Here is a 14,104-nt window from a genome sequence, read left to right as displayed (position 1 = left end):
GCAGTAAGCTGAGATCACGCCATTGCACTCCAGCCTGGGCGACAAGGTGAGACCCCGTCTCAAAAAAAAAAAAAAAAAAAAAAAGAAAGAGCCAGTGTCCTTCTCAGTCCTCCTGCAGGGAGCGTCCCCCATTAGTGAACCCCGACCCCATGCACACACGGCCTATACGCAGCTTTCAGGTGGATCACGCTCTTTTTGTTTTGTAGTTAACCCATGTAACTCCCACCGAAGTCAAGACAGAACGTTTCCAGGAATCCAGATTACCTTACGCCTCCCTGAGTCAATACCCAGCCTAAACCTCTAACAGGCAACCACTAATGAGACCTTTTACCCCAGCAGGGCCAAACACCAGGGCCAAGTCCCTCCAGCCCAGCCGCAGGGTTTTGTAAAGGAAGTTTTTTTTGGAACACTAGATGGCCACATTGAGTAGCTGCAAGAGAGACCACGTGGCCCATAAAGCTGAAATATTTATGCTCTGGCCTTTTACAGAGAAAGCTGGCCGGCCAGCCTCTGTCCTCAAGTGTCAGTGCAGCCGGCGGCTGAGCCTCAGGTGAGTGAAATTACACAGTGTGTGCTTTGTGTTGCCTCCTGGGCTCCACGTTATTTCTGAGAGATGCAGCTATGTGGGTCTGTACACCTGCGTTCAATAAGGACTTCACTCACACATAAAGCGACTGCTGGAGGCAGAAGAGTCCCTGATTGGAAAGACAGAAACCAAAATAAACAGAGAAGAGAAACTCAGGTCAGAAACAACTCAGGAGCAAAAGAATACTCATCTTACTTTATCTAGGAAGTAAGAACAAGATAATTTTTTAAAAAGAACATTCAGGGCCAGGCGCAGTGGCTCACGCCTGTAATCCCAGCACTTTGGGAGGCTGAGGCGGGCGGATCACGAGGTCAGGAGTTTGAGACCAGCCTGGCCAACATGGTGAAACCCTGTCCCTACTAAAAATACAAAAATTAGCTGGGTGTGGTGGCGCATGCCTGTAATCCCAGCTACTTGGGAGGCTGAGGCAGGAGAATCGTTTGAACCCAGGAGGCAGGAGGTGCAGTAAGCTGAGATCACGCCATTGCACTCCAGCCTGGGCGACAAGGCAAGACCCCGTCTCAAAAAAAAAAAAAAAAAAAAAAAAAAATTCACAGAAAAAAAACCTCTTGAAATGAAAAATATGACAGAAATTAAAAATTGAATGGAAGATTTGGAAAATAAAGTTGAAAAATCTTCTAGAAAGTATAACAAAAGGGCCAGGTGCAGTGGCTCACGCCTGTAATCCCACCACTTTGGGAGGCCGAGGAGGGCGGATCACGAGGTCAGGAGATCGAGACCATCCTGGCTAACACGGTGAAACCCCATCTCTACTAAAAATACAAAAAATTAGCCAGGTGCTGTGGCGGGCGCCTGTAGTCCCAGCTACTCGGGAGGCTGAGGCAAGAGAATGGCGTGAACCGGGGAGGCGGAGCTTGTATTGAGCTGAGATCCCGCCACTGCACTCTAGCCTGGGCGACAGAGCGAGACTCCGTCTTAAAAAAAAAAAAGAAAAGAAAGAAAAAGTACAACAAAAACACAAAGGCGGTGTAGAATAAAGACAATTCTAGATTTCTAAGGTTTCAAAACATACACCTCCCTGGCACCCTGTTTCAGGAAGCGAACGGAGGATTTGCTCCACCAAACACGCCGGCCGAGAAAGCAGCAGCAAGAGCCCTGTGCGGGGGAAGGAAGGGTGGGTGGCCCCGGGATGGCGGCTGGACAGCAGGCCTGGGGAGGGTCCGACTGGGCAGGAGGATGGGGGCTCCTGGGAGGTGCTTTTCCCAGAGCAAAGCAGCGTTCATGGAGCCGCTGGTTCAGGGTGTGAGTCCGTAACGGGTGCACAGAAAAATCACCAAGCAGCCAGAAATCACACAACTGTTCACTCCAGGAAAACAGAAAGTGGCGAGAAAGGAAATGTAACTGTAGTACACTACACAGCTCAGCTGTGAATAGCATCCATGAAGTCGAAACGGCTGCCCATGAGCGGCGCAGCTGCGAGCGTAGCGTGAGGCATGGGGGCCATCCGCGCAGCCACACGTCATCTCCCACGACAGGAAGTCAGCGTGTCTAGAACGGATGGGTTAGGAAACAGCAAGAAAAGCTGCTCAGAAGGAACCGAAGCGTTTTCAGTGTGCGGGGACAGATGGCCACTGTTGATAAAAGTTTAAGTATGTTTTTAGAATCTGTCCGTGTTATTTTGCAAGAATTTAAATTTTGTTAAAATGACAAACACAAAAGTTTGATGAGACAAAAACGATGTCACGCCAGATGATCAACCGATCACAATACAGAATTCTCTCTCTCAGATATCACTCTTTTTTTTTTTTTTTTTTTTTTGGAGACGGAGTCGGAGTCTCACTCTGTCGCCAGGCTGGAGTGCAATGGCGCGATCTCAGCTCACTGCAACCTCCAACTCCCTGGTTCAAGGGATTCTCCTGCCTCAGCCTCCCGAGTAGCTGGGACTACAGGCGCCCACCACCATGCCCAGCTAATTTTTGTATTTTTAGTAGGGACGGGTTTCACCATGTTGGCCAGGATGGTCTTGGTCTCCTGACCTTGTGACCCTCCCGCCTTGGCCTCTCAAAGTGCTGGGATTACAGGCGTGAGCCACCGTGCTCAGCCAACCACCCCCCATTTTTTACTCCTACTACACTCAGGGAAGACCCATTCCCGCCCCTAAGGGAGAGGGGCTGTGACACCAATGCGGATGAGACAGGTCGCAGTGGCCGAGAGGAACCGGGCCCGTCTCAGCACACAGCTTCCCTCTCCTGCCACAGGCATCGCTGTGCTGTGATAAGTGAGGCCCAACTGGAATATCACAACAAGATCAAGATCAGAAAGAACAAGAAATAACGGAGAAAGCCTCTACCCCAGTGAAGCTACTTTTTGCTTAAAGAGAAACGAATCATCCAAGGTAGGACGCATACTGATGCCCCGTGCCGAACAGGTTTACATCCACATAGACCAACGCTTCTCTAGTCCTTTCCCAGCTTTTCTCAGGCCCACAGGTGCCCCTTACACATCCAGGAGTCCCTGAGAAGCCCACCATAGCTCCAGAGACACACTAACCAGAGGCTCCAAAGAGGCACACAGAGGTGGGTCTGGTGGCCGGGACCCCACTCTGCCCAAGCCATGTTGGGCGCTCCCTCAAAGATGAGCACCGGCCTTCTAATGGCAGCTCCAAGGAAGTGGGTGTCCTCTCCCTCCCCAGGCCGGCGGCCTCCCCAGCACAGGCCACGCGTCTCACGAAGATACACAGGTCCCAGGGAGCACAACGAGATGCCGAGGTCCCATCCATGCCTCCACCCCAGGCCCCAAACAGCTCAATGCCCGCCTGTGCCCATCTGCTGGGGAGCACAGTGAGCATCCTGGACACCCCAATGTCTGGCTGGAGCTTGTTACATCCTTTCTGAGCAAAGGAACGTAGGATGAGATCAGAGGACACCACCCAGGCTCCAGTGCGAGGTTTCATGCAAGGACCTAGCGGTTGGTTCTGCCTGAATGCATCCGAGCCAGGGTTCTGATGAGCTCTGGAAAACTCTTCTAACGAAAGCTAGAGAAACTGAGGTAGAAGTTACCTCGATACACAGCTAACAATGAATGCAAAAGGTATAACTCAAAAGAGTAAGATTAAAATCAGACACCTCTTTTGAGTTGATAGGCATTTAGCAAAATTCAGCTAATGGACACTAAAGATTTGTTTCACTGCATGTAGGTTTTACTCAAAGAAAAAAAGACTAAACAGATATTAAATTCCAGTTAATAGGCCAGGCGCGGTGGCTCAGGCCTGGAATCCCAGCATTCTGGGAGGCTGAGGCGGGCGGATCACTTGAGGTCCGGGGTTAGAGACCAGCCTGGCCAACATGGTGAAACCCCGTCTCTACTAAAAATACAAAAATTAGCCAGGTGTGATGGCACATTCCTGTAATCCCAGGTACTCAGGAGGCTGAGGCAGGAGAATCACTTGAACCTGGGAGATGGTGGCTGCAGAGAGCCAAGATGGTGCCACTGCACTCCAGCCTGAGCGACAGAGCGAGATTCCCTCTCAAAAAACAAAAACAAAAACAAAAACAAACAAAAAAAAACTTCTAGTTAATGACTTGGCACGATGGCTCAGGCCAGTAATCCCAGCATTTTGGGAGGCTGAGGTAGGCAGATCCCTTGAGCCCAGGAGTTCAAGATCAGCCTGGCCAACATGGCAAAACCTCATCTCTATCTCTACAAAAACATACAAAATTAGCCAGGTGTGGTGGTGCACGCCTGCAGTCTCAGCTGCTTTGGAAGCTGAGGTGAGAGAATCGCTTGAGCCCTGGAGGCGGAGGTTGCAATGAGCAAAGATCATGCGACAGAGCGAGACCCTGCCGAAAAAATAATCATCCTAGTGAATGTTGGGCACATGGGGTGATTTTACTATTTTTGCACATTTTTGAACTGTCCCATAATAAAAAGTTAAAAATCATGAGACAACATGATACATGATTTTTATTTATTTATTTATTATTTATTTATTTATTTTTGAGACAGAGTTTCACTCTTGTTGCTCAGACTGGAGCGCAGTGGCCTGATCTTGGCTCACTGCAACCTCTACCTCCTGGGTTCATGTGATTCTCCTGCCTCAGCCTCCCGAGTAGCTGGGATTACTGGCGCCCGCCCCTATACCCAGTTAATTTTTATATTTTTAGTAGAGATGGGGTTTCACCATGTTGGCCTTGCTGGTCTCAATCTCTTGACCTCGTGATCCACCTACCTCGGCCTCCCAAAGTGCTGGGATTACAGGCGTGAGCCACCATGCTCGGCCCAGCAGCACCTTTCAAAATTACGAGTGTGCATCCCCTGGGACCCAGCAAGTCCACCCTAAGGATTTATCCCGCATATCAGGCTCCAGTATCGGAAACGATGGGCACAGGAGACCATTCACTGCAACAACGAAAAGCAAAAGACTGGGAGTCATAGAAAGATGGCGCCAGCAGGGAAGAGCCCAGCAGGACCTGCAGGAAACAGGGGCGGCAGGTCCCCCGGGAGGGCCTTGGGCCTGAGGAGAGGAGAAAACACCTTCTCTGTATGACGCTTTGTGCTTTTTGAAGGCTGAACCACATGCATGTATTGCCCAGTTCAAAAACAGTCATTTAAGAGACAACCAAAACTCTTAACCACATGCCCGGCTATTCTTCAATGCACTGTGGCCAGAATGAAGCTCCCTCCTCCTTCCTCCCTCCTTCCTGGACCAAACCCCGCTCCCCTCACGTCACTGTAGAGAACTGGCCTTTAACCACTGCCGGCTGCCCAGGCAAGACAGTAAAACCAGGCCTCCAGGGCCGACCCAGGGGCACTCTGAGGGCCAGGCAGCGGGGCACTCACGGTGATGATGTCCAGGATGCTGAGCAGGCTGTGGACGCTGTCTCCCGCCAGAACCTCTTTCACCACCACCTCGGTGCCGTCCTGCGATTGGAGAGCAGAGTGGGCGCCGTCAGGTCCCGGGCCGTGACTGCGGGGCCTGGCAGAGGCTCAGCCCAGCCCAGCGCAGTGGGGCCACGGGCCTGCACCTCTGAGGCGCCATGACAGCAGCAAGTGCCTCGGATGGAGGGCAGGGGACGAGACAGACCCGCTGGCCTCAGGGGTACAACATGCAGGAAGCAGCAGCAAGGAAAACGGAGACGAAGGAGGAGACCCACCTCTCCATCTCACGACTCGTCTTCAGGGTGGGGACTGAGGCAAAAGCTCGCAGAGCCTGTTTGTTTGCTGAACTAACTATAAGGGCTCCGAGGACCGATTCAGTTAGTACCAGCCTAAATTCCAGAACTTTGATATAATTTTCCATTAGGTAAAAAAAAAAAAGAAAAGAAACCACATTCTTTTGGTGATTTAACAATGTAAGCACTTCATCTCAGCTTGACCCAGGAAAATTCTTTATGAAGTTGCCCAAATCTGGCCCCAGTCCCCTCCATGAGCCCCTCCCATCTAGTCCAAAGGCCAGAGGGACACGGGTTCTGGTCCTTGAGGAGGCCCCGCACGAGCGGCAACAAAAGCCTCTGCTTCACCAGCTGGGCGGCCCCATCCTCAGAAGCTACTGGCTCCCGCTTCCCCAGATGGGGGAACCAAGCCCCTTTCCCTCCTAACAACCCATCAAGTCCAGCCACAGACGAAGCGACAAACCTGAGAACCAAACACTTTGCCCAGCAGCACTTTTGGTCTAGAAGCCCCGACAGGCAGTGCCAAAGCTGGCATGGGGTCAGTGCCCACTGCCGGGACCACAGTTGGCAGGAGCTCTGCAGGTCAGGGCGATGATCACACAAAGCCCAGGGTTTGCTAAGTGTGTGCTTTCAATGGGAACAAGCAATGAGGAGTCTGGGTCGCAACTGCCTGGACAGACAAAGCCACGCCACCCTGCGGGGGAGCCACACACGCCGAAGAGGCCGCGGCAGGGTCTGGCCCAGCTCCCACCCCTGAGCAGCGATTCAAAGGGCAGAATTCAACAGAGGCAGGAAACAAGTATTGAGGTCCTACATGGATTCATACCTGAATTTTTTTTTTTTTTTTTTGAGACAGGGTCTCGCTCTGTCGCCCAGGCTGCGGTGCAGTGGCATGAACACAGCTCACCGCAGCCTCGACCTCGCAGACTCAAGTGATCCTCCCACCTCGGCCCCCAAGTAGCTGGGACCACAGGTGCTACCACCATGCCTGGATAATTATTTTTTACTTTTTGTAGAGATGGAGTCTCACTATGTCGTCCAAGCTGGTCTCCAACCTGTGGGCTCAGGCGATCTTCCCACCTTGGCCTTAATTATTTTCTTACAATTAAAATAATTTAATTTTGTTAGAAACCTGAAAATAGAGCAAGGTCTCAATTGATCATGGCAAATCAATACAGTGACTTAGTACTAAAATCAAAGGGAGTATTCCGAGGACTTGGAAGAAACATTTAAAACAGCTGCCAGGCCCAGGCCTCATGCCTGCAATTCCAGTGCTCTGAGAGGCCGAGAAGGGAGAGTTATCTGAGCACAGGAATTGCTGACCAGCCCGGGCAACCAAGTGAGACTCCATCTCTACAAAAAAATTTTAAAAGTGAGGCGGGCGTGGTGACACACAACTGTAATCCCAGCTGCTCGAGAGGCTGAGGCATGAGCATCGCTTGAGCCCAGGAAATCGAGGCCTCAGTGAGCTTAGATTGCACCACTGCACTCCAGCCTGGGTGACAGAGTGAGACCCTGTCTCAAGAAATTAAATAAAATGTAATAAAAATAAAAATGGTGAGTTTTCCCCCAAAGAAATTAAAATAAAAATTTTGCCTCACTTTTCAGTGGGAAACGTTTAAGAACCTGAGAAGACAGACGTGGAGGTGAGTGCCCCGCCACCCTGCGACTCACAGCGTCCTGGATGCAGACCTCCAGCCGCCCGTCCTGCACCACACAGATGCTGGGGTCTGGTGCCCCGGGCCGGAAGACGTGCTCCCCCTCCTGCAGCTGCACAAAGACGATGTGTTTGCAAAGCTCCAGGAACAGCGGCTTCTCGAAGTGGCCCAGGACCCTGCAAGAGCCAGAGGGCGCTGTGGGACGGCCTTCCAGGGGAGGAGGACGGTCTCCGCCAGAGTCTCGAGAGCTCACGGCCACCGACCCCACTGGCGCCAGGCCTTGTGCTGTGGGTCCACGCGGCTGACCAACAAACCACACGGCATCACTGCCGAACACAACTGTCAACTTCTGAAATTCCCATGAGCCTGTTTTCCATCAGCTCAGAGAACTTCTTGACCCGTGAACCTGAGCCACACACACACGGGAGGAAGGCAAAGGTGGCCTCCAGGATGGTGAGCTGGGCCAGGGAGTGGAAGGGGTGCAGTCCAGGGGCCAGTCAGCAAGACGGGAGCACAGAGCAGAACCCAGGCTCCAGACTTTGGATCCACCACACCGTTCTCGCTCTTGCTCTGGGTTCATTGCTGAAGATGAAATACTGGAAATTGTTCAACAGAACAAGAAAGACCTGGTGAAGGAGCCAGCAGACCATGAGGCCCTGCCACGGGGCACAGACACCAGCAGCCCCACGATGGGCTTTGCCAACCATCCCCCAACACAAGACAGCCAAGCTGGAGCCAGTCCCCAGTGAGAAGCCCGGAGGACGGGAGCTGCAGCAGCCCTCGGGGCTCATCCCTGCTCTTACCGAACATTTTTCAGCATGTACAGAACTTCCGATGGTAGGTGAGAATTCTTCACGTCAAACTCCGTGAGGTCGGCCTCCAGCAGGGAGGGCGGGGGCTCCTTGGGCTGCAGGGCCGGGTATTCCTTCTTGAAACGCAGAATCCTACAGGCAGAGACACAGTAGCCTTGAGCAGACCAGGCAGGTTCAAAACCCACAGCGTCAGCGGCCGACACGCCAGGCAGCCCAGGGTCGAGGCCAGCACCGTGGGGGCTACCCCAGGCAGGATGTGGTCTGAAGGACACTCAGTACCTCTTGGCCAAAGACAGCACCTTGGTCCTCTTCCTGGCCCGCTGCCGGGGCAGTGCGGCATTCTCCACAAGGGTGTTGGGGAGCGTGGTCACCTGCAGAGCCAAGGGAGACACCAGGCACTGACCCTGCAAGCCGCAAGGTCCAGGCTCTTCGTCACGGGGGTCAGTCCTCAGAACCTGCCTGTGAGCCTCCCGCAGGCCCAGCTTCAGCTCCTGGGGTCTGGCTGTGCCATTTCCCCACCCCGCCTGGCCTGTGAGGGATGTTGGCAGTGAGTGATACAGCCCCACACATCCTTGGGATCATCCTCACTGTCCCCAAACAGCCAACCCTCCAGAGCTCCAGGGCTTCATGCTGGCCGGCCCCGCTGCCCCGAAGGCTGACAGCCACTCCATCCTTGGCTTTCGTGCTGTTCAACACAACCCTTTCCTATAACCCTTTAAAAATCTGCCACTGTCCCCACCGACCTTCCCCCCATCACTTCCCCTCTGACCTGGGGCCACTGCCCACTCTGTCCCATATCTGGAACAGTCTTCTTCCCTTTTCTCAGGCAGTGCCTGCTTGATTGCCCAGAACAGCAGAGGCCTGGGTCACACCCTGCATGCTGGCAGGGCCACCTCACTCGGGCACCACTGCCTGCTGCCCTTCGGTCCAGAGCTGTTGGCCTTGCGGCTTTCCTCCCAGGCCCTCCGCTTCCCTGTCCTCTGTGGGGCCACTGGATGATGGTCGACACTCAACAGATCGCCCCGCGCCCTGTCCCGGCCGCCTGAGCCTGTTCCAGACCCAGCGTACAGCAGCCCTAACTCATCTGCCCTTTCACAGCACTTAACGCTGATGAGAACAGATGAGCCACAGACACCCACTCCCTCCCCTCTTGAGTTTCTCAATTTTCTTTCTTTCTTTTTTTTTTTTTTAGACGCAGTTTCGCTCTTGTTGCCCAGGCTGCAGTGCAGTGGCACCATCTCAATTCACCACAGCCTCTGCCTCCCGGATTCAAACGTTTCTCCTGCCTCAGCCTCCCGAGTAGCTGGGATTACAGGCGCCCACCACCACGCCCAGCTAATTTTTGTATTTTCAGTAGAGACGGGGTTTCACCATGTTGGCCAGGCTGGTCTCAAACTCCTGACCTCATGATCGGCCCACCTCAGCCTCCCAACGTGCTGGGATTACAGGCGTGAGCCACCGCGCCTGGCCGAGTGTTTCAATTTTCCGTGAAGAACATGAATTAGCTGTACAACCAGAGAAAGGTAACAAAGATTGCTTTAAAGGGATCAGTCTGTGTGGTTTCTGTGAAGCTTCTGGGTGGTCTGTTGAGCACTTCCTGGGCCCTTCAGGAGTGAAAGGAGGCGGCCAGGGGAGGCCACTGACAACCCAACTGGCCAAAGCCCAGGAAGGGTTAAACCAAGGGTGCTTATTCTCCGGATCGGGGCTTGTTGAACTCGGATTCCTGAGCCCCGGCCCAGGGATCTGTGTCTAGGTTCCGGAACCACCCACTCAAAGTGAGCCACGCAGCTTTTAGCTTAGATCACACATGCCGGTAACCAGGGAACTTAGCCCCTCCAATCCCAGGGGATGGACTCTGTCCTCAGTCTAGCACCCTAAAGCCTGGCAGAGACCTCCAAGCTCAGCACCAGAGTCAGAAACCTCTGGCAGAGCGTGAGGCCTTCTGCACCCACCGGGCCCCAGCGATGTTCTTACAAAGCAGCTTTCTGCTCTCATTTCTTGTTAAAATAAACATCCACTCTGGGGCAGACAGGACCTTCTCTCCCCTCTGGCCACTGTCCACCACAGCCATTCCTGGAGCTGCCCCTTCAGGCCAGGGGGAGCTGAGGCCTGAGAGGGTGGGGGTTTATTTCTGGGTAAAACACGCTGGATTCAGCTGGAGGAAGCAGACACCATTCGGCACGATTTATAACGTTCCCCAAACTCTGAGCCTGGTGGCAGAGCTGGGAAGCCGGGGACACGGCAGCACACGCCAAGCACTGCCCGGACTGGGGGAGCCCGCAGCAGGAGGGGTCCCTCCCGCAGGGGCCTGCTCCGGGAAGCCGTGTGCAACCTGGGGCCCCAAGCACCAGCTACCTTCCTCATGATCTTCCGGCCATAAAACATCACTTTGTCTCTCTTTCGGAACCGGTACTGAGGAGTGGGCTGCGCTTGTCCTGCAGGGGGATGAAGACACGGCCTGAGGTAGAGCCGTGGCACAGGCCTGGTCCTGGACATGCAGGTGTGCACAGTCAGTACTCTCGTCCCCGCCAGTACCTGGCCATACTCAGACAGCACGAGGGAAGGGGGCCTGGGTAACAGGCTCGCCTCCAACAAAGGGGGCTCTCCCTTCTTCCCACTGAAGCCTTGCTCAGGAGAGGAGAACAGAAAGGGCTCTGAACAGACTTGGCTTCCTGGAACTGACGTGCTCAGCCTGAGCCCAGATGGGCCACTGGATTCTAGCCAAACCCACCGTGGACTTGAGGACCCCTCCCAGGGGCTCAAAACACATCCCAAGGCACCCACGCTTTCCCCCAACCCCCCAGGCCAGAGTCAGAACCAAGATACTCACGAAATTGGCTAAGCCTTCTGAACGTGAAAAGAAGGAGAACACCAGCCAAGGCCAGGGCCAGGAGGGCTCCAACCGCAATCCCTGTCAGCTGGCCAAGAGTGGGGACATGGTGCCCATCAGCAAGGCCACAAAACTAACCCTAGTCCTAAGCCTGCCCCCACCCCAACCACAGGCTGGCAGGAATGAGCCAGCGGATGGGGGCAGGGAGAGGTGAAAAAGGCCATGGCCCATCCAGGTCTGGCCCCAGGGAAGCGTGAGGTGATTACCATGGTGGACGGTGAACCTTCCTCCGTGAACCACAGCCCCCAAGAGTGCAGAGCGGTGCCCAGGCAGAAGCCAGCCTGCAGCAGAGAGCATGGGGTCAGGCGGGCATAGACGGGCTTCCCAGCCCAGACTTGCTCAGAGCAGCAAGAGGAGAGCTGAGAGTTAGGAGAGAAGTCAGCAGCCCCGGAGACCCAGCAAGCAGTGATCTCGCCCGGGGTGCCGGGGTCCTCTGAGCCCCCCGCTATGAAGCATTCAGAGAGCAATCTGGCTTCCTCGGTCACTGGGATACAGTGGGGCAGGGCCGTGACTCACACACCTGCATGCTGGTGACACGATCCCTGGGATGCAGGTCTCAGGGAGCAGGCCCGGCGACAGGGGAGGCCAAGGCCCCCTCTCAGTGTCCCCTCAGCCCCAGCAGGAGCAGTGCTCGAAACCCCTATGAGCCATCTGCATTCTGAGAACATTTAACACCAGTTCACATGCCAGACAAGGAGGCAGCGGCAGCCGAGAGGGAGGCCGAGAAGGCTCTGTGTGCTGCCATCTCCTGGAGCAGCCGGACTTCAGAAGTCCAGGTCTGCGGGAGGGAGGGAAGAGAGGGTAAGGACAGGATGCTGAGTGAGCGACAGCAGAGGACGCTGGTGGCTCCCCAAGAAGTGAAAGAGAAAACAAGAAGACACCAGCCAGACAAGGCAGCCCTCTCCATTCCTGCTGGCATCACATCTTCCTCCCAGGCAGCCAGGAACTGGATAGGGCAGGGGAGGCCACTGGTTCAGCCTGCAAGTTTCCACACAAGAGCCGAGGCCTAAAGCAGCACCCACCCCCATCTCCTGCTACAGAGAAGCAGGACTCCCATCCATGCCAGAAAATCCAGGGAAGGGCCAGGCGTGGTGGCTCACGCCTGCAATCCCAGCACTTTGGGAGGCCGAGACGGGCGGATCACGAGTCAGGAGATCAAGACCATCCTGGCTAACACGGTGAAACCCCGTCTCTACTAAAAATTCAAAAATTAGCCGGGCGTGGTGGCGGGCACCTGTAGTCCCAGCTACTCGGGAGGCTGAGGCAGGAGAATGGCGTGAACCCGGGAGGCGGAGCTTGCAGTGAGCCAAGACTGTGCCACTGCACTCCAGCCTGGGCGACAGAGCGAGACTCCGTCTCAAAAAAAAAAAAAAAAGAAAAAGAAAAAAAGAAAATCCAGGGAAGTTGGAAGAGCACTCAAACGCATTTCAAAGACACAATTCTGCACCAAGACTGAATGAGGATGTGCCCAGAAAGCTGAGCCCTTTGAACTTGGTTCAGAAGGCAAATACAAGCCCTGGGAGCTTCTGCTTCAGGACAGGGGCACCCCTACGCTCACTCTCAATCAGTGGGGTGCACAGAAGCACCTACGACCATGTCCTTCACTTAAGGAAGCGAAGTGAGTCCCTCTGAGCCCAGCAACCGCTTCTGGGACAGATTATCCAAGGAAGGCCTATCACACAATGGCCCATGACCTGGTCACACGCTCTCCTGCAGTGGAGCAGCTCAGCCTTTTCTAGCTTTTCACTGTTGCTTTAATGGGTCCAGTTTTCTGGTTTAGGAAAAAAGGCCTTTGTGATGTGGCTACAGATGTTTGAATAAGAAAAAGATTCTAGGGCCCGGCACAGTGGCCCATAGCTGTAATCCCAGCACTTTGGGAGGCCTAGGCAGGCAGATCACGAGGTCAAGAGTTCAAGACCAGCCTGGCCAGCATGGTGAAACCTGGTCTCTACTAAGAATACAAAAATTAGCTGGGTGTGGTGGTGCTTGCCTGTAGTCCCAGCTACTGGGGAGGCTGAGGCAGGAGAATCACTTGAACCCAGGAGGCGGAGGCCACAGTGAGCCAAGATCACACCATTGCACTCCAGCCTGTGTGACAGAGCAAGACTTCGTCTTGGGGAAAAATTAAAAAAGAAAGAAAAAGATTCTAAGCAAAATCATCAGGCAAAGTCCTAAGGGAAAACTGGAAGTAGCAATTGTGACCTTTAGGGGAAGAAAAGACAAGGCCTCAGGCAATGCCCATGGGCCACCGCTGGCTGTACCCCCCCAACTCCATGAAAAAATGCCCATGGGGCACCACTGGCTGTCCTCGCTGTGAACTCACGCGTCTCACACGCGCTGGCAGCTGTGACAGGCGGCAGAGAGGGGCCAGAACCACCACTCCCATAGTCCTCAGACACCAAGAAGCCACGGGGCCAAAGAGCGCGGCAGAGCAGACGCCAAGAGTACCCTTCTCTGGGTCCAGAAATGCCCCCCAACTGGGAAGTCCAGGGATCTGGCCCCCTGAGTTACATACCTCTGGGCCGTCATCTTTCTCTTCCTCCATGGACAGAAACAGAAAAAACAGCCTGAGAAAATCAGACAGCCTGAGGCAAACAAGGGCACACCTCTACCCGCTCACGCTCACACCCGGACAGCTGTGGACTCAGACTTCTCCCTGGGTTCCTTTTCAAGTCAAATCACGTTTCACTGAAAGGAAAATCCTGCTGAAAAAGTCTGTTCTACAGGAAGAGCAGGTGTCTTTTGAGAAGCGTCTGTCGTCTGTTAGGAGCCACTTCCTTCCCTCTGTAAACAGCCCTCACGTGGCTGTCCTGGAACCCACAACAGCAGCCAGATGGGGCGGCTCCAAGCAGGTCAAGAGGAGCCAGGACCAGCGCGACGGGGGTGGGGGCAGCGCTGCCTTCCGGAAAAGCACGGTTGGAGGAGAGGTGACGCTGGCGGGGCGTGGATCCGGGTTGTGGGCGTGCCGCAGGGGGGGGCGTGGATCGGGGTGGGGGGGGGGCGCCGGGGGGGGGGGGGTCGGGGGG

At 54.5% G+C, this 14,104-nt stretch overlaps 2 protein-coding genes across 3 annotated transcripts in view; both read right to left on the bottom strand.

Annotated features, from left to right (window-relative positions):
* PNPLA7 (patatin like phospholipase domain containing 7) overlaps positions 1-14,007 on the bottom strand; it is an 81,594-nt gene extending 67,587 nt beyond the window's left edge. The window contains exons 1-8 of one of the 2 annotated variants that reach the window (XM_025360717.1): positions 13,594-13,973; positions 11,285-11,359; positions 11,019-11,106; positions 10,544-10,623; positions 8,468-8,559; positions 8,180-8,320; positions 7,393-7,552; positions 5,387-5,467 (exon numbers count right to left, since the gene is read on the bottom strand). In XM_025360717.1, the coding sequence (XP_025216502.1) occupies positions 5,387-5,467; positions 7,393-7,552; positions 8,180-8,320; positions 8,468-8,559; positions 10,544-10,623; positions 11,019-11,106; positions 11,285-11,359; positions 13,594-13,623 (747 nt within the window). In that variant the 5' untranslated portion in view covers positions 13,624-13,973. Of the gene's footprint in view, positions 1-5,386; positions 5,468-7,392; positions 7,553-8,179; positions 8,321-8,467; positions 8,560-10,543; positions 10,624-11,018; positions 11,107-11,284; positions 11,360-13,593 lie in introns of both variants that reach the window. The other variant, XM_025360718.1, reaches the window with a different exon arrangement.
* Positions 13,876-14,104, bottom strand: part of DPH7 (diphthamide biosynthesis 7) — a 28,922-nt gene continuing 28,693 nt past the window's right edge. Inside the window, exon 9 of the mRNA XM_025360463.1 lies at positions 13,876-13,977. Within this exon, the coding sequence (XP_025216248.1) occupies positions 13,876-13,977 (102 nt within the window). The remainder of the gene's footprint in view (positions 13,978-14,104) is intronic.

Source organism: Theropithecus gelada, chromosome 15 (genome assembly GCF_003255815.1).
Source record: "Theropithecus gelada isolate Dixy chromosome 15, Tgel_1.0, whole genome shotgun sequence".
Lineage (NCBI taxonomy): Eukaryota > Metazoa > Chordata > Mammalia > Primates > Cercopithecidae > Theropithecus > Theropithecus gelada.
Note: the sequence above shows the minus strand (reverse complement) of the source record. Positions and strands in the feature narration are given on the sequence as shown.